Consider the following 21,584-nt stretch of genomic DNA (forward strand, 5'->3'; position numbering starts at 1 on the left):
TCATAGTGGGTGGCTAACATTACTAATTTTCATTGTTTGTATTTTATCCTGGATTTTTCAGTCTCATATTAATGTCACCAAGTATCACGTTTACCAACAGTCATGCTACTTAATAAAATTTCTGACAACTGTTTAGAAATAGCACAGACTTCCGAATACAATTTTGATAAGTGACCACATGAGCAATTAACACAAACACGTTTTAGTTCCATAACTAGCTTTGCCACGTTTACTACAGTTCAGCTGGTCTTTACACCATCAGCATTTACAGATATTAAAGACAATTAAGTACAGAAAATGTAACTGGATGTACTCTACCAATCAAAGGGATTTGAAAGCCAGTAAAAGTAGTTGGCTCCCCGAATCTCTAAGCAACTGCTTTGTACTCTCTTTACTTTTGTTATACCATCACTCTGTTACTCACCTTACTATCATTACTATTGTATGCTTCTCAGCTCAATCTTATCTTTTTTTCTCCAGCTGTCTCTTTCTTTCCTAGACCACTTTATTTTCATATAAATCTTTGTAATAGTTACATAATAAGCTGTTAGTTTTAACACCACCACCAAAATTGAGTGTTTTATGTATGACTGACTCTTAGTGAAGTTGGCTAGTATATTTATTTTCGAACACAAAATAGCCTGAAAGACAAAGGTGGTAGTCTCTCAGTGAGAAGTGTATTGTTCTGTAGGCCTACAATAGATTTCAAGTTTCCCCCTATTTGTTATATAGATTTCTTGCTATAAAGTGGCGATTTCTTTTCAAATACAGCTCTTCTGGTTCCATGAGAAAAAATATGTTGTGCAAGAATGTCTATTTGTGTTGTTAAATTTCAGATGAGGTCTTCAAGAAAAATTAGGTGCGTGCCTTCTAAATTTTCAGATGCTACCATTCCCTGATGAACCACCCCCTGAAAACTAGAATAAGCTAGTTCTACATGGAACTCACGTGATGGTAAGAAGATAGCCATCCACGCAAACTGCCTCATATTCCTAGGTCAGCCCAATAAACTGAGGTGTATTAAGGTTGACCAATTGTCCAAGGTGTGCATATTAATGAGCATTTTACTTCAACACTCTTTTACATGACAGGTGTGTAAATGTGAATTTGAAATTCATAAATGCATCTAGTTCTCATTCGTGACCCTGTTTGTGAGGAATGTGAAGGTCTTTCTGAATGCGATAAGTTCTAAAGACAAAATTATCACGTAATTAAATAGTGACGTCAAAACTCTCAGAAAAGAAACAATAATCTTGAAGTGAGAAAACACAAAACTTTTAAATAAGAAAAAGGTTGTGGACTCGTGGAAACAGTGACAGATTATAGCCACAAAAACTGTTGAATTCAATGTGTTAAAAGTGATGTGCAAACTGAGAAGACTGATAATCATCACAAAGCAGGGGTACAAAGTAATTCAAAATATGTTGAACTTACAAGTGAATGTAAGTGGACTGCAGTAAAGTAAAAAAAGGAAAAAAAAGGGAAAAAAGTATAAAAAAAAGTGACAAATGAAGTACCAGAAATAACTTCTTAGTAATGAACAAAGTGTGTGTAAATCGCAGTGAAAATGTTTTCACTTTAAAACAACAGTTAACAAGAGATCATAAATGAAGCATGAAATCTGATCATGATCATGACAAACGTGTATCCAGCATCAAATTTAACTTTTAGAAGGTATCCTGCACAGAAAATCGGTGAGTGATAAATACATAGGCAGAATAAACAACCACATCAGACAGCAGTGCAACAGACATAGTGCAGTTTTCATTGACTCTAATTTATTAGTAATAAATGTTTAGGACGAGATGGGCTACATCTAAATAGATAGGCTCAGCTGCATTCAGTAGTCTGTACAGTGATATCTGTAAAGTTATGGTTAACAAGGGGAACTAGCCCACAGAGGTGGGGGTGTAAAAATGAATAACAAGGGTTGAAATGAAAGTACATAAACAACCTTCTGAAGTAGATTCTCATAAGGATATTCAAAACAATAAAAATGCATTCCTAATGCATTTAAATATAAATGGTCAACTGCAAACTATCCAAATGGCAGAGACAGAAAACTTGACAAATTGCAAATCATTCTATCAGAAAGGGTAAATATCGAAGTTGTTTGCTTGAATAAACACTTGCTTACAAATGAGAATATCAAAATCTTAAATAACCTTGGAAATTTACACGTTGCCAGTGGCTTTTGTAGGAGTAATTAACATGAGGAGGACCCTGCATACTTGTAAAAAGGTCAATGAAATATAAAGAAAGATACAATTTCGATTCTCTTAATAAAGAATGTATGTTTGAAATCTGCTGTTTACAGCTGGGCCACAATATTGTAATTCTGTCAGTGTATAGAATTTCAGGTACAAAAATATCAAATTATTTTTCTCGAAATTCCAGAGTCTATTGCAGAAACTAACAAAGAAACCAAGAACAGAGCCATAATAGCTGCTGATTTCAACGTAGATTTAGCTAGTGAAGTCAACAACTCAACAAAATAATTGACATGATTCAAAAACTGGGTTTCCTTACTAATTTTACTGATTTAACTCTAGTGAACGAATGGTCAGCAACACATATGGATAATATTTTAACTAATTATAGTAACAAGGAGAGTAACAAGGAGACAAATAAGTTTTGTTTTTGGATTTAGGACTTTCTGATCATTGTAACCAAACAACAGTGCAGCACAGAACATTTGAACTTATTTCTCCACCAATTAAATGAGATGCAGTGGACTATTGAAAATAGCAATTACAAAATCCGAAATTTTTTCAAAATTCTTGGAAAACTTCCTGCACACTTTTAATGAAACTCCCCCTTACTGTTAAAAAAAAAAAGGAAGTAAAGTAAAGTGGATTACTGAAGGAATACCAGCATCTAGTACAAGAAATAGACAGCTACAGAGGAAACTGAAACATAACAAAAGTCCTAATTTGTTACCTACATAAAAAATTACAAAAATATTTTTAAGAAAGTTGTAAAGGCAGTAAAAGAACTGGTAAATAATAGATTTATTCTGGATAGTGAAAACAAATCAAAGGCACTATGGCCAGTGATCAAAGCTAGAAACAGGCACTACAGTTAGAGGCCACGAAATTTCCAAAATCAAGAGGGAGGACAAAAGTATTGTAAATCCTGCTCAAATTTCAGAGCTCTTCAATGAAGTCTTTATAAATGTAAATGTATGAGACATTAATGTAGAAAATCACACAGATAAGGTAAATTTCTTTGGCACTGAGGAATCTGAAGGTGAACAGCAGAGTACATTCAGAAAAACTACAGCAAAAGATATATAGAAAATGCCATACTCACAGTAAAAAGTTAAACATCAGCAAGATGGGATGGAATGCCAACAGAAGTGTTAAAGGGAGTCTCTAAAACACTTATCTAGCCACTATCCACAACAGTTAATCAGTCCTTTGAAGAAGCCTGCTTTCCAAATACTCTGAAGTATACAATAATTAAACCCCTATTCAAAAAAGGAACAAAAGAATATATGGGGAAACTACTGCCCAATCTCTTTTCTTCCATTACTATCAACAACATTTGAAAAGGTTGTCACAGTACAAATTCAAATTTCATACAAAAGTTTAATACAATTTCATACAAAAGTTTAATACAATTTCACACAAATCAGTATGGGTTTCACAAAGGCACATTTTCTGCTAGCAATCAGTTTGTACACAAAAGTGGTTCCTCTCTAAACAAATGCCTGTATGCCACTGGCATTTTTTGTGACCTATCAAAGGCGTTTGATATCTACATCTATACTCTACAAATGACCGTGAGCTGCAAGGCAGAGGGTACGTCCCATTGTACCAGTTATTAGGGTTTCTTCCCATTCTATTCAAGTGTGGAGTGTGGGTAGAATGACAGACTGAATGCCTCTGTGCATGCAATAATTATTCTGATCTTATCTCGTGATCCCTATGTGAGCTATTAGGGGAGTGTAGTATATTCCTAGTCATCATTAAAACTGTGAACCACTGCTTGCTATTCTCTAGAAAAATATTGAATTAGGGGCACTATATTACAGTGTTTTAAGTCCCACCTAACCAATTAAAGATAAAGAGTGATGATAACATCAGAGAGGGGAAATTTTGCTCCACAATGAAAAACCATTTCACAAGGAGTATCCCAAGGTTGGGTCTTAGGCCCCATTCTGTTTGTGTTTTCCATAAATGACATGCTGCTTAATATTGAGTGCCACTCAGATTTATTTGCAGATAAAACATCTGTAATCATTAAAACTAACAGTACTAACTAAATTCCTCAAACTGTCATCAGTACCTTAGAAAAATTAGATGGGAATTAGATTAAACATGGAAAAACTCAGTTAATGCAGTTTCAAAAAAGTATTTGCAGCAAGTTAGCTGTGTGAAATTCCTCTGGATGCAATTAGATAAAAATTTATCATTGGGTTCAAATATACAACACCTTGCAAACAAATTAAACAACCAACCATTTGCAATGGTGATACTGTACAATGCTATCAGCTTGAAAATAAGGAAAGTAGTATATCACAATTACTTAGAATTAGTAATAAGGTATGGAACTATAATTCGGGGTAGCTTGAGTCATATGCCTTATATATTAAAACTTCAAAAAACTATAATAAGAAATACGAACACTGTAAAAACTGTAAACAAATTTTTGCATTCTGACAAGTCTCCTGAACACAAATTCAATGTTATGGGACAACAAACTTCGACTCTATTCTATTCTCTGTACCACAAGATGATGTAACAATCCATTCAATGGTAGTTACTGAAAGATGTACAAAGTTTATGTAACACTGGGGTGACTGCTGTCCAGCTTCCAATGCAAGAATCTGGGTACAATAAAACCATACCCAACCAGCATTAGGTGAGCTGCCTAAGTTGCTTGTGAATTAACATCACTAGGAACTATATGGAGCTTTAAGATCACTATGGACATGGGAAGGATTATCATGATAATATTAACTAGGTACATCAGCATCTTGTACAAAGGAAACCACTTCACATTGTAACATCATCAACCTCATGAAATCTTTGAAAGGCTAATTAAAATAGTTTGATTTTTCTTACACTCTGAGATCTTTCTGACCAATAAATAGACCTATTTCTTAAGAAACTTGCAGGACCAAGATCTGAGCTCAACAGTTAAAATTTATTAAAACCTTTCTCACAGCTATTACATAGCATTATCAAATAACTTAGCTATTTTAAGTATTATAATGATGGTGATCCCCCCCTGAAAATGCCAACCAAGACAAACTTTTTATGTAAGTAATCACAATTATTACATTTGATCAGAAGAGCAAATGATTGTGTGCCTGTTTTTCAACTCTTTTCTTCTGGAGTATACAGATTTGTTACCTAGCATTATCCACTGTGTATATACCTTTTCATGTTGAACACAACTGAAATCAGGAAATAAGCTTGTTACAACAGTTTCCAAGAGTACCATAATCCATTAATTTCCTTACCTTGACTATATGAGTGACCAATAGATGAGCTACTACCAGCAACTAAGGATGATCCTGCTCCAGAATGAAGAGCATATGCAGTACTATGTCTTGAATGTTGAATCAGAGCAGCTTGAAGCTGTGGACTCGGTGGAGGTGCACCATAATTATGATCCTGAAGTATATACTGAAAGGGAAAAAAATACTGTGATTTGCCGCAAGATACAATATAAAAAGTAATTTACCAATATACAATGCTGTCTGCTGTTATACGTAGTTTATTTCTTCATGTGGATCACAGTTTCCAATGTGGTATTTTTGTTGCAGGAAGCAAGTTGTTAGTGATCAAATTTAATTCAACTGCACTAAATATAAACTTCGGGGTTTGGTCAACAAAGCTTCATAGTAAATATAGTACAACACCACACAACACTGAAAGGACCACAGTATTTAAACAAGAATGCTACCTGACTGAATACTTAACGTAAAAATTTTGCACTCTTTCTACCATTTCATAGTAAGGTATTGTGGTGCATCTTTCCAAGTATTAATACAGTAGAACTTCAATAATCCAACTTCGAATGGTCTGACTCCCTGCTTAGTCAGACCATACCATTTCCGGTGCCTGCTTACATACTCAGGCCACTACGACAGTCAGGTCTGAATTTGTCAATGACTCATCATCTGTGATACGGATCAGTAGGTAGTTGACTATTGCTTAGTGCAATAGTGTGATCAATTTTAGTATGAAATAACTTGTTTCTAACTCGATCAATGGGCATTATTATGCACACATTTGTTTCATAAATTAGTGACAGTGTTTTTCTTACATATTAAAGTATGTAAGACTAAATTATTGCACCAACTAAACACAAACATGTGACGCTGTCTTTATAAATAGTTATTGAGCCCAGTGATTTGAGTAAGTGGATCAGGACAGCTGACATTAACTGCACAATGGAAGTAGAATTGACAACTGAATCATTGTCACTAACTCGAACAATCAATGAGAATGAGAAAGACGATGCTGACAATGAAAACAATGAATCTACAGTTTAAATATCACATGCTAAAAACAAATTTGATATAGCCCTTCAATACACTAAACAAAGTTCTATGTCCATGACAATAGAAATTTTATGGATTAGTAAAAAAAAAAAAAAATCAAGATATCATCTGCTAAGCAAAGAAATATTACAGACTTTCTTGTTCTGCTTAAGAACAGAACATTTTTATGGTGTGATTTCTCATATTTTAAACAGTAAAGTACAAATCAGCAGTGTCAATGCAGCACTGTAATAAGGTATGTAAAGATGTTTAACTTTGACTCAAGTCCGTCCCCGATAGCTGAGAAGTCAGTAAGACAGAATGTCAATCCTAAGGGCCTGGGTTCGATTACCGGATAGGTCGGAGATTTTCTCCACTCAGTGACTGCTGTTGTGCTGTCCTAATCATCATCATTCCATCCCTATTTACACGCAAGTCGCCGAAGTGGCATCAAATCTGAAGACTTGCACCCGGCGAATGGTCTACCCGACGGGAGGCCCTAGTCACACGACACTTACATTTACTTTGACTCACAGTAACAATATCTTACTACACAATACAGACATATATTACAGTACAGGCAATACCGTACATTACACATTCATAGAAGATTTTTTTGTGCGTCAACATTTTCTCTTCATTTTGTTACTGTTTTAACGTGTAACAATATTTTAGACAGAATTTCTAGTTGAAAATTAAAGTTATACTGTAATGTTTTGTGATGTTACGGGTCAATAAAAGTGTACCTCTGATAATCCGACCTTTTTTGCATTGACAATGCTCCCGGCCTCATAGGTGTTGGATTAATGAGGTTCTACTGTGCCTTAGAAATATTCTATTTCAAGGAAACAATCTGTGAATTTATCCTAGCCTGCTATCTCTCTCTCTCTCTCTCTCTCTCTCTCTCTCTCTCTCTCTCTCTCTCACACACACACACACACACACACACACACACACACACACACACACAGAGAGAGAGAGAGAGAGAGAGAGAGAGAGAGAGAGAGAGAGAGAGAGAGATAGAGAGAGAGAGAGAGAGACTATGTACTGAACCTTGGTCCAAAACTGCATAAATTTCACATAATACAACTAATACACAACTGTGAATGCTTCTCTGGTTTCATATTAAGTTTCATGTAATATACACAAAAAGAAATGATTTCTCATTCAATAGGACTCGACATTAGGTTAAGAAACGAGACTAGCCACATTTCATCCATAAGCAGCAGACAGTTAAGTTAATCTGATACAGTCCTAAGCACCTTACTATTGGTGTTAAGAATGTTGAGATTTCATATGTGGTGAACAATACACAAGCAAAGAGAGAAATGAAAACAACACTGAACTTAAAAGACTGCCACTGTCTGTATGTTGCACATTAATGGTGTCATTATTAAAAGCTACACAACCTTACAAAGCACTACATTTTCTAGTGTAATTGTTGACTCAAAAGAATTCCTAGTCTCAACAGGAGCTGCCAAACTCAACATTCTTTCCCAATGGCATTTTTACTGCAACCATTAATAAGTGTGTTGATTTCTTCATAGTTGTATTGAGTATTTGATTCCATCGGTGTTGCTGTTGCACAGTACCAGTACCTTTCGTGTTATTTGGCTACAGTTAGGATCCAGTTATGATGCATGACACATTACCTGCTCCCCAAGTGCAGTTGTTCTTTCCAGACATATATCAGTCTAACAGCCGACCTATGCCACGAGTGCAGTCACATGGTATGAGAAGGAATGCCTATGCCGCTCCCATCATAGGAGCTAACTTTGTGGAGCAAGAGTCATTAAGCTATTCCCAAAAAGATACTTTAAATCATCATCATCATAAGCGTGGACACTGGTGACAGGTGTAATCTTCTGACATTACAAAGATCAAGACCATGATGCTTCCCACATAATCTCCCCCCAAAGATCCTTCTTGCCTGTCATCTCACTAGTGATATAGTCTCAACCAGCCTGACCACAAGCTCAAGGACATCAATATTTATGAAACAGGACACTTTGTAAACAAACTGTATGCAAGAATTATGAGTGAACAAATAAAAACTAGCAGAAATATTCCACATATCAAGCACCACAAGCCATTTATATGTGATGGACAACTGAGATGTCACAGTGGACCAACTAGTCATCAAATTCTACAGGGGGTATCAGGTGCATACATAAATACACTTGTGAACAATATTGTTCATAGGAATGGTCACTGAATGCTAATGAAGATGTACAGCTGACCACGTCTGCTGGGAATAAAAGGTTTGCCTTCTCTAGTGAATCACTTTCCTCTGTTTTGTGCTGGTATGAATGTATGCATAGTGCTGTTCAAACAGCAGAAGAAGAACACTGCCATGACTTCTGGAAGATGCAGCTGATGGCAATAACATCAAGGTTTGAGAAATTTATGCAGGTCATTTTATGAGATAACTCGCTTACACCAAGTTGGGATCTGCCACTTTCTTTTATGGATGCTACAGGTTCTCTCAACAAACTCGATCATAAATTCACAGTTGCATAAAATGCAAACTAACGCAAGCTAAATTTCTCCTCTGAAGTTGACTGTATCTATCAGAATAGCCATACAGCCAGTAATACTGGCTGGAAACGTATCGACACAGATTGGCAAAGCACATGCATAATACGCAAGTGTTCTCCTACCCATTGAAATCCTTAGACGTGAATCCATCTGAGTATGTTGGACAACTTCAAGTGCCATACTCATTCACTGCATCCTCTATCAAAAATCTTACAGTTATTATGCATAGCTGGCAGTCAGCAAGCTCTCAAACATCTTTAATTATCTTCCATTATCTTAAAAGTGTTTGTATAACATCCATTATGTTAACTGTAAATACTGTTTATTGGTCAAAAAATTTATTGTGTACATATTAAATGATTGGGAAATATGGAAAGTGGAAGAATTGATAACTAAAAAAAACCCTCATTAAAGTGAATCCTACAGAACACAATATTCCAGATGGCATGGGATTGGTAAGGCCCATAGGAACCTCTGAATAAACATGAGCTCATGGACAGGCATTCACAACTGCGCATAAACAATGCTGGCTAATGAAAATGAAAAAATACAATCATTTTATTTTAGTAAAGATAAAGTAGTCATCGATCTGAAGACTAGTTTGAATGCCACAGTGCTTTACTAGGTTTGATCCTATTGGAGGTGGTACATCCTTGCCTTCTGCAAGTATTTGAAGTGAATTACCAGACAGTTTAACATTGATTTCAAAACCTAGTGTAACTTGGCTTTTTCACAGAAAAAAATAACTGCAAGATGTCAAGGATCCTAGGAGTGACATCTGGATTTGTGATCTGACACTAATCCAGTGAGCCACCAAGCCATTTTATTATGTTTGTGAAACAGGATATTTATTTTTATTTTAGAGGGACAAAGTACCTGGTTCAGAGGTTCAGCTACCACAATATCAAAACTTTTTCCAGTGTTGGTTTATAACACTGGGCCCTTTCTACACTTTCTATTCTCCCCATGATGGAAAATTGTTGTACAAAAAAATAGATTGAGCCACCAAATATATGAAGGTCGTCCACAAAGTAAGTTCCATTTCTATTTCTATCCACGGCAGCACTACGACTGTAGTTCCTAGCGTGGGCGGCAGTAACTGTAACTCAAGGAAAAGAAATGTACACCATTTTCAGATTGCTGCTGCCGAAGCGTGCTTTGTAGTCCTTCTTTATAATGTCAGCCATAATTGAAAATGCCACCGCGTGAGAAATCAGATCTGTGATTCATTTTCTAAATGCAAAGAAAGTTAAAGCAAAGGAAATTCATTGGCAAATCTACGAGGTTTACGGACAAAATGCTATGAGTGATTCAATGGTCACAAGATGGGTCAGACTATTCAATGAAGGACGTGATCAAGTGCACGATGAACAAAGTGGACGCTTGTCTGCACTTACTGATGAACTGGTTCACACAACTGAAGAGAAGATTAAGCACAACCATAAGTTTACATGTCGTGCCCTTGGTATGGAAGTTCTGCAAATCTCATGATCACTAATTCATGAAATTGTTACTAAAAAACTGAAATTTCGAAAACTTTGCTCACATTGGGTACCCAGAATTCTTACTGAACAACACAAGAAACAATGGATGGGCAGTGCACTTCAGTTTTTGGCATGCTACAATGAAGAAGGCAATGATTTTCTTTCTCTGATAGTCACAGGGGATGGAACTTGGGTATCGTACGACATCCCTGAAACAAAACAGCAATCGATGGAATGGAACCACACTTCATCCCCAACGAAGGTTAAGCCTAAGCACATCTTGACACCTCGAAAAGTCATGTGCATCCTTTTTTTGGGACAGAAAAGGCATTTTGCTGATTGATTTTTTACCATGAGGCCAACCAATCAATGCACATGGTTACTGCGAGACCATTAAGAAAGTGTGCCGCGCAATACAGAACAAGTGCCGAGGATTACTGTCAAAAGGTGGTGTTTTTTTCCACGATAATGCCTGACCTCATACGGTGAATGTGACCAAACAACTCTTACAGGAATTTCACTGGGACGCATTTAATCATCCACCGTACAGCCCGGACCTCGCTCCTTGCGACTTTCATCTCTTCTAATAGCTAAAATCTGTCCTTGGTGGTTAACACTACAACGATGATGGGCTGAAAGAACATGTTAGCAAATTATTGAATACACAGGCGGCAACCTTCTATGAAGAAGGCATACAAAAACTTGTGCCAACGCCTACAAAATTTCGGAAGCTATGTAGAAAAGTAGTTTAACAGTTGTAGATTTTTGTACAATACATATTTTTTTCTGTATTTGTACACATTTGTTTTATATAACCAAACGGAACTTACTTTGTGGACATACCTCATCAATGTTACATCAGTTGCTTTTCTTTGTCACTTGGTATTATCGTGACATGTAAGTCACAAACAAGTTCATGGTGCTAAAACATCAGTTCTTTAGTACAATGAGAATTATCAGTAATTGAACTGGCAGAGATGCACTATGCGGTGAAAATGAAAAAAGAGTACAAAATATTTACTTTTAGTTTCTGACACAATACAGACCTTGAAGCATTCTTTCAAGACACTAGTGAACTTTACTGTGTGTTAACTTTTACTATCCCCTTAACATTTCTTTACATACCATTTCACTGAGGGTAATGCAAATGTTCAGTTTTTTTGCATGTGGCTCTGACATGATGTATGCTACAGCTTCTGAGCTGATTATTGTGTCTCACTATACAAAAAGCACTTGGTTGTATGTTCTGATATAAATACTGACAGCTATTGATGAGAAAACCAGGGATCACATTTTCATTAGCTTATGTTTCAGAAGAGAGATTTACATACATTATGAATTTTGTATGCTTTTATATCAAGGAGTCAAGGCCAATAAGACACAAAACCCACAACTTTGCTTTTGTGTCAAATGTCTGGAATAATTTTGTTGAAAATTGTTTTCTGCTTTAATGTCCAAGACAAAATATCGCAACTGATGAGCAGCCATTTCCCACGAAGGGAAGGTTAGGAATTACATGCCTAATAAATTGAATAGTGGCATCAAATTTTGGTTCACCTGATGTAAACACCAGATATTTGTTCAACACACCAGTACATACCTGGGAAAAGGATGAACATCGACCAGAGAATCAAACCTTTTCTTAATATGTTGTCACGAAGCTTATGGAATCCATTCCTAAGAAGGGAAAGGAATGTGACAACAGATAATTTTTTCACATCTTTGCACCTTGCTGAAATATTGAAGAGTAAAGGTATAAGTGTAGTGCACACACCCAACAGTTCAAGAAAAGAAATACCAACACTAGTAAGAATATCAAAAGCACCACCATATGAAATTACTGTAATGAAGCACGGAGCGAGAATCTTGCCCATTTATAATGGAAAGAAAAATAAAAATGTTCATGTTCCTAGCATGCTTCATTATTCAAATCATCATCCAGAAACTGTAGAATTTTTGTATAAAACCAGATCTGAAGTGTGTATACTGGACCAGATGGTTGAAAATACTTAATGAAAGCAGCTTCATGGAGATGGGCAATTCTAGTGTTTTAAACTGGACTCTGCAGGAATAATGCATGCATTCTTAAACACTTGAAAAATAATTGCCAAAAAGTGTTTCCTGCAATCAGCAGGTGAAATAATGGGGATGAATCAGTGAGTAAGTAATGTTGACAGCAATGCAGTGTGTCAAAATGCAAGAACAACACAACTGATACATGTGACACCAGGAACAAACCCGTGAGCGAAAAAAATGTGACAGTAATCTCATAGCACTGCATTGCTTGCAATCAGTACTCACAATAATAAGGAAAAACAATTTTATTTTCTAATGAAGCCTTATTTCAAAATGAATACAATCACAAATAAAAATTAACTACTAATGAAAACAATGTGCAGATTCAAAGTCTTTTCATAAACAAAGTTCCTTTTTACAACTACACTTATCAGCCACAACATTATGACCACCAACCTACTACCATCAATATAAACCCATTCAGGCAATAGCAGTGCCACACAAGCATTTTGAAAACTGTGTGACTAGTCAGGTGTTTGGAGAGTGCTGTGGTGAGTGTCTTGATCATGCGGTGAAACCGAGGTGAAACAAAGCCTGGATATTGTGGGGCTGGGTGGCCACCCCTCATTACAGACGATGGATGTCGTAGGCTGGACAGACTGGTAAAACAGGACAGGCAGCAAACTGTGGTGGAACTAAAATCAGCCTTTAATGCTTGGCAGAGTACAAGAGTGTCTGAACACACAGTACACTGAACACTCCTGACAATGGGCCTCCACAGGTGACGATCCATGCATGTGCCAATATTAACACCATGATAGTGGCAAATATGACTGAAGTGGCTATGTGACCATCAACACTGATGAATAACAATATCTTCTTAATCATGCCAATGGGAGGGTGCGAATCTGTCGTCTTCCCCAGGAGAACAGCTCCTTGACACCTGTACTGCGGGACAAAGACAAGCTGGCAGTGGCTAGATTCAGCACTGGGGAACATTGACTTGGGGATCTATGGATCCAGTGGAGCCATGCAAGGCAGCATGTTGGGCAAGGAGTATCATACACTAGTTGCAGACCACATACACCCACTCATAATGATCGTTTTTCTTGACGGCAATAGCATTTTTCAATAAGATAATGTGCTATGTCACAAGGCCAGGAGTGAGGTGGAGTAGTTCTAGGAACACAGTGGTCATTTCCAATTGACCCCTCCCCCCACCCCCCAAACTCACCAGATCTGTACCCGATTGAACTCATCTGGGATGTGACTGAATGTGGTGTCAGAGCACATCACGATCTCCCCCCCACCCCCACCTCACCCACCCGAATTTATGGGACCCCCCCCCCCCCCAGAATTTATGGGAATCAGGTGACTTCTGAGTGCAGATGTGGTGCCAACTCCTTCCAGTGACCTACTGAGGCCTCATTGCTCCCATGCCAAAATGTGTTGCCGATATTATCCATGCAAAAGATGGACATACTGGCTATTAATTAGGTGGTCATAATATTCTGGCTGATCAGTGTAAATAGAAAAATGGGTAACTTTGCCACTGTGGTTAATTTGATCTCTGTCCCAATTTGAGGTAAATAAAAAGTGACGCGATTCTAGTGTTAACGATCAGCAGATTCTTTCCTTAAGCTAACAAACGTAAGTTATTTAAATGCCTTATTATATCAACAAGAAAAGTCAAGCCCACTATCCATTTATCATCTCTCAATGTTAACTCAGCCTCTACTTTAATTTCCATTAGGAAGGGGATTTTTTTTCTGAATCACAAAGAGCACATTAAGAACGTTCTCTATAAATACACCTTACCAGGCACCTGTAACATTAAATCACAATAAGCTGTTTCCACAACATTCGAAAAGCCTTGAATTATTGTTGAATGTCTGACATCATAAAAACTCGAGAAAAATGTACTATGATTTCATTATGTGTGGAAAGGACAAGCCAGGCAGCTTGTCACATGCATCAACAAGTGCATGAGTAGTCAGCACTTGCAGGCAATCTTATCATCATGGGCAGATTTGAAACAGCCTCCAATAGATATTACCTACTCAAATATTACAATTATAATACAAAATGGATTCCAAGCATAAACTGTGTCAGAAAGATATATGAAAAAATAGTGTGACTCAATGGCTGTGTGGGCACGGTAAATCCAAAGGTTCAAGATCCAATCCCTTACACATCCTAACTTTGCCATGCTTAGTTAAGAATTACTGTGTTCAAACTAATCTTCATCTAGATGATAACTTTATACTTTGACTGAAGTATAAAGTGTTCTGTAATAAAGTGAAAACACCAGATACACAAATAATATGCCGCTACACAAATAATATGCCGAGACACAAATAAAGAAGTGACTTACGTGTCACTGTGGTGAAAAACATAGAAATCTAAGAAGTGAACGAAATTCTCATTTTATTTACATTCACTTAAAGCAAATAAATATCCTCAGATCATCAGCTCCAATCAGCACTGACCATCTTCAGATCTACATAAAAGTATAATGTAAGGGGAATGAAAAACCCAGTACAATTTACATCTGAATAATTTTACTGTTGACTGCTATCAATAATTTATGGCTATTTATTCGTGATCACTGAAGTAAAAAACATTTCCAAAGGAATGTCAGGTCACACTTTATATTACAAAAATTACTAAGAACAGTACAAGCATATTTCCATACAATAATTTATAATTTTTAACTGCTTCAACAAAGGCATCAGACTGTTCTTGTATCACCCTGCATTTGCTGCTCTACATTATTTGATGCATTACCCACTCTGTAGTGCATTCTCTGTCGTGAGAATGTGCAGTCATTTCATCCACAGAGTTTGTGAGTTGCAATCACACATTGCACACATCCTGGACACTAGCACACCAAGACAGTGGTCTCCTTTGGCTCAAGCACAGGCTGTCGCTGAGTAAAACATGCACATGCAGAAAACATGCAGGAAAGTCCATTGTGGTACAAGGGCTTGTTGTATGTTCAGAGCATAAATTGTCAAGCAACATATACAAAAATTCCAATATGCTGATACATGCCTTTATTATGCCCGACACTCAAGTGCATTCCTTCTACTTGATAATTGTGAAAAGTCTTGCCAAGAAAGGATATGATCATCAAATGTTTTGTTTACCCCTCCCAAACACGATTAGAAGAGAAAAACAATAGCAATACAGTATTTACAAATAAATGGAGATTTTGCAACCTATGTTCTGGGGAATGCCCTGCACAGTTGCCAACTGCCCTGAATATGAGGTTGGAAAGTTTCAAGCACAACTTTACAGTGTTCACATACGAGTCACTGAGAAACAAAGGTGATGTTTTTTAGGAAGACAAAATCTGTTCTTGCAAAAAAATGGAAAATAGTCTTCCTTGGAAACTGAAACTCATCTAATTCTAAAGGGAATTTTATTGCCTTCAAATATTATTCTCATTAGATTTTTGCTCCAACATAAACAGAATGTTTGAAAATGATTCACACAATTCCACTCCTACGTGAAGGGAACTTTTGCATCGAAATTAAAATTTTACCTTTGCACTATTTATAAGTTGCCAATCTGTGTGACTGCTTGTAGAGAATCTTTCTGGCGTGGCTATCTAGCTAGCTACTAGCTACCTCGTTGGTTCATTTGTTACCCATAGAATACAGTATTGCACCTCCTACAGCTCGAAGCACTTGACAGTGGCACCAGCAGTTTCGAGAAACAGGTTATTTATGTAAGGGGAAATTCACAGGTCACCCCTATATGCTCACTGAAGACATAGAGAACAATCAATAAAGTTTTGTGTGTAGTCCATAGAAGTCTATTCCTTGTGCCACCCAATAGTTACGCATTTATTTATTATATCTGTATCTGGCATTTTTTCATCCCTTTTTTCCAGCCATGTTTGTCTTTTAAACCAAACCAGATTCCACTGTTGTAAGTCCTTTCTGATGGCAACAAACAACATGTAGAGTTCTGTGTCTTCATTCTCTACATGGAGATGGAAGATAACAATTTTCATTCACATTTAGTGTTCAGCAATGAGTGGAAAAGTGAACCAACAGAATGTAATAATGTAGGGAACACGGCAGCCACGTGACATAGCACAAGACTTTCGAAAACTTCAAGTGTTTTGCGTCATTTCATGAGAAAATATATATAGGCATTTTTGTTGTGGAACAGATTGTTACAGAAATTATGTACCTGGGAATGTTGAAAATTAGGATTTTCCTCAACTGCAAGAAAATGCCAAAAAATTAGTTTTTCTTTAAGACATAGCACCACTGCACTAGCTCCTGCTTATATCGGCATTTATTGGCAATGGCCTGTCTTGATGATGGATTGGCTACAAAAGGTGCTGCTATACCTCATGTTTTATCACGGGCCTCCAAGGCTGCCTGATCCCAAAGTGTTGATTTTTTTTAAACAAAAAATGCAGTAACTACAGATATGTTCATAGAAATAAGGGACAAGTGAATGACAACTCTGCTCTTAAATGTAATTTTAAAACATACCACAACGTTGTATGGGCAGGCATGTAATAGATATAACACCTGTAAAATCAGAAGGCTCTGCTAAAGACAAAAACTTTGTCCTCCTGTGCACAAGTTAATGCACTACTGGCCATTAAAATTTCTACACCATGAAGATCACATGCTACAGATGCGAAATTTAATCGACAGGAAGAAGATGCTGTGATATGCAAATGATTAGCTTTTCAGAGCATTCACACAAGGCTGGCGCCGGCGGCGACACATACAACATGCTGATATGAGGAAAGTTTCCAACCGATTTCTCATACACAAACAGCAGTTGACCGGCGTTGCCTGGTGAAATGTTGTTGTCATGCCTCGTGTAAGAAGGAGAAATGCGTACCATCACGTTTCCGACTTTGATAAAGGTCGGATTGTAACCTATCGTGATTGCGGTTTATCGTATTGCGACATTGCTGTTCGTGTTGGTCGAGATGCAAAGACTGTTAGCAGAATATGGAATTGGTGGGTTCAGGAGGGTAATACGGAACACAGTGCTGGATCCCAACGGCCTCGTATCACTAGCAGTAGAGATGACAGGCATCTTATCCTCATGGCTGTAACAGATCGTGCAGCCACGTCTCGATCCCTGAGTCAACAGTTCGACGATGTTTGCAGCAGCATAGACTATCAGCTCGGAGACCATGGCTGCGGTTACCCTTGACACTGCATTACAGACAGGAGTGCCTGCGATGGCGTACTCAACAACGATCCTGGGTGCACGAATGGCAAAATGTCATTTTTTCGGATGAATCCAGGTTCACATCCGTGTTTGGCGACATAGCGGTGAACGCACATTGGAAGCGTGTATTCATCATCGCCATACTGGCGTATCAGCCGGCGTGGGTTACACGTCTCGGTCACCTCTTGTTCGCATTGACAGTACTTTGAACAGAGGACATTACATTTCAGATGTGTTACGACCCGTGGCTCTTCCCTTCATTCGATCCCTGCAAAACCCTACATGTCAACAGGATAATGCACGACCGCATGTTGCAGGTCCTGTACGGGCCTTTCTGGGTACAGAAAATGTTCACCTGCTGCCCTTGCCAGCACATTCTCCAGCTCTCTCACCAATTGAAAATGTCTGGTCAATGGTGGCCGAGCAACTGGCTCGTCACAATACGCCAGTCACTACTCTTGATGAACTGTGGTATCATGTTGAAGCTGCATGGGCAGCTGTACCTGTACATGCCATCCAAGCTCTATTTGACTCAATGCCCAGGCGTATCAAGGCCGTTATTACAGCCAGAGGTGGTTGTTCTGGGTACTGATTTCTCAGGATCTATGCACCCAAATTGCGTGAAAATGTAATCACATATCAGTTCTAGCATAGTATATTTGTCCAATGAATACCCATTTATTATCTGCATTTATTCTTGGTGTAGCAATTTGAAACACCCTTTATATTTAATTTTGTTTACTATTTTTCCATCTCCGGTTCTAGAGCATATCCGCAAACTCAGAGGAAAACTAATTTCATTACTTTTGGATTTTTTTCTGTTTTGTGTTATTTGCAATAAAATGAAAACTCATAAAGTATATATTACACTTTGTATCTGCATTTCATTACAAGTATTCAAACAGTGAAGTTTGTTGAGTGCATTCTTTTCCTGTGATGTTTAAAGGACAATGGATCTAGCTTTGACTTCCAAAGTATCAAAAAGAATGAGTTAATGTCATGACTGTTTTAACTGTCACATCAAATCTATGGCAGTACATTACCTTCTACTTGTAAAATCTTATGCAGCTTATTTTATAGTATGTGTCAAGTGAAACAGAATAAGAAAATAATTACTGCTGCAACTTTACACACTGCCCAGAGTCAGAAGTATTGTCTTTCGTGTATACTCTAGATGACCTATTTGACAGTGTTCATCAAGATGCAGTTACAGACAGGACAGAAAGTGTCACTCCAGAAAGAAACGATGTCTTGGCAGCATGGGAGGTCTGATGTGAAATTTGTAAAATCAGAGCAATGAAGAGAAATGAGGTGGGCAGCTGAGATGTAAGATTGGAGAAATCAGTAAAAAAGGTGGCGAGTTTGAGGTTTTTTTTCCAAGTTATTTAGCACTACGTAGGCAGATAGTTTGACATTGAACTAAAATTTATATTTTATTTTTACAAGGTGAAAAAGTTGTAGGAGTGGAATTTGTACCAAACACTAACAGCACATTAGAGAAAGAAGAGCCACTGTAAGAGGGTATGGAGGATAATTTTTTCCAACTAGAGGAAGCAGAATCAAAAACAAATAGGAGGAAATGGGGCCAAAAACAAACAGGGGCTGGTACCAACAACAGTACAGAAGAGATGATTACTGAGAAACTGTCTATGTCTACATCCACACAGATACTCTGCAAACCACCATACTGTGCATAGCACAGGGTACCCTGTGCCACTACTAGTCATTTCCTTTCCTGTTCAACTCACAAATAGAGCAAGGGAAAAACAACTGTCTATATGCCTTCACATGAGCCCTAATTTCTCATATCTTATCTTCGTGGCCCCTGCATGCAATGTATGTTGGCGGCAGTAGAAACGTCTGGCAGTCAGCTTCAAATGCTGGTTCTTTGGTTCTTTAAATTTTCTCAATATTGTTTCTAATAAAGAACGTTGTCTTCCCTCCAGAGATTCCCATTTGAGTTCCCAAAGCATCTCTGTAAGATGTGTTATTCGAAACTGCTGGTACTGAATCTAGCTGCCCGCCTCTGAATTGCTTTGATGTCTTCTTGCAATCTGAGCTGGTACGGATCCCAAGCACTCTAACAGTACTCACGAGCATTCTATATATGGTCTCCTTTACAGGTGAACCACTCTTCCCTAAAATTCTCCCAATAAACTGAAGTTGACCATTCGTCTTCCCTAACACAGTTCCCACATACTCGTTCCATTTCATATTACTTTGCAAAGTTATGTCCAAATATTTAAACAATTTGACTGGGTCAAGCAGGACACTAGTAATACTGTACCCAAACATTACAGGTTTGTTCTTCTTACTCATCTGCATAACTTACATTTTCCTACATTTAGAGCTGTCATTCATCACACCAACTGGAAATTTTGTCTAAGTCATCTTGTATCTTCCTACAGTCACTCAACTTCAACACCTTACTGTACACCACAGGATCATCAGCAAACAACCAGTGACTGCCACCCAACCTTTCCACCAATGACAGCAGAGGTTCATAACCCAAAGAATTTAAGCAGAAATTAAAGCAGAAGTGTCATGGTACTCACCACACTGGACCTGATCAAATACAGATTGAGCACTTCACATTTAATGGCCTCTGTTGTGCACTGGGATCATAAATTACTTTCCAAAATGCGAAAGGGGGGGGGGGAGAGGCTGCAGTAATTTTGATTATTCGTGAGAATATAGATTAGCTGATTGGTGGTTCTCAGCTTGAAGACTGTGTGAAGTTTACTCAAGCAAAAACTTTTCATCAGCATTTGCATGTGTTCTGATAAATGGCACTAAATGATAATCTCCCTTGAAAATAACTAAGTTTGGCTAAACCAATTCTTAGAAAACTTTCTGCATATAGGATGTTAGTGCCATATTTCTGAAAATGTCACAAACTGACCATTTATTGGACCTACAAGGTGATGTTTTTGCTTATTCTTGCACTCCCATTTTTTAAGAGGTTTGAAATCAGTAATGACTGACATTTTCAAACAAAGAGAACTTAATCTCAAGTATTTGTTAAAATGTAAAAAATCTTATATATGTATGTGATGTAGACAATTGACACATTTTTGAAAAAGTATTCTTTATATTTTACTAGATTCAAAATTGATACACAATTATTAAACACTTATTCCTAAGTTTGGTGTAACAAGCAAGATAATTTAAAAGCTAAGATAACAGAGCCAGTTTACGGGTTTTTGATGATAAAGCCTCACTGGATACAAATAAATTCGAGACTTCAACTGCTGTTCAACAGAAGTTGACAAATCGTGGCATTTTCTGTTACAAGTTTTATTTCAATATACATAATTTTTTCCCAATTTGTCAGAAGTCACGTTATCAAGCTAACCCCAGAATTTTATATAATTATGATTATGGGTTTAAATGGATTAAACTTCTTGATAATTAGCCCCTCGATTCACAGGAAAGCAATGTATAAAGATTTGAGATAAAAAGAGGAGAATTGTCAGCTTCAGGGTCTGTGACCATGTCATCACAGTTGTAAATGGACAGGGTGGTTATAATTTAACTCTTGTTACTTGAGAGGACTCCCACAAAAACAAGTAATCATAGGGCAATGGAACTTTGTGGAAACATTGTAATGACATGCTGAAGAGAAATAATAAATAAGCCACTGAAAGAAATATTTTAATTTCCACATGAGAGGTTACATTTGTTAATTGTGTACCACTTTTCTGTTCAGGTTACAAACATTGCTCAATGTGACGAAGATCTGGAACTGCACTAGAAGTTGCTCCATTGCTGCCCATAACATCTCAGGTGGGATGCTGGCTACCTCCCTTGTTATGCTCATCTTCAACCTCCAATGT

The 21,584-nt window shown here is 37.4% G+C and overlaps 1 protein-coding gene across 1 annotated transcript in view; it reads right to left on the reverse strand.

Annotated features, from left to right (window-relative positions):
- LOC124722691 overlaps nucleotides 1-21,584 on the reverse strand; it is a 321,460-nt gene that overhangs the window by 157,261 nt on the left and 142,615 nt on the right. Inside the window, exon 5 of the mRNA XM_047247831.1 lies at nucleotides 5,471-5,636. Within this exon, the coding sequence (XP_047103787.1) occupies nucleotides 5,471-5,636 (166 nt within the window). The remainder of the gene's footprint in view (nucleotides 1-5,470; nucleotides 5,637-21,584) is intronic.

The sequence above is a fragment of the Schistocerca piceifrons genome, chromosome X, assembly GCF_021461385.2.
Source record: "Schistocerca piceifrons isolate TAMUIC-IGC-003096 chromosome X, iqSchPice1.1, whole genome shotgun sequence".
NCBI lineage: Eukaryota > Metazoa > Arthropoda > Insecta > Orthoptera > Acrididae > Schistocerca > Schistocerca piceifrons.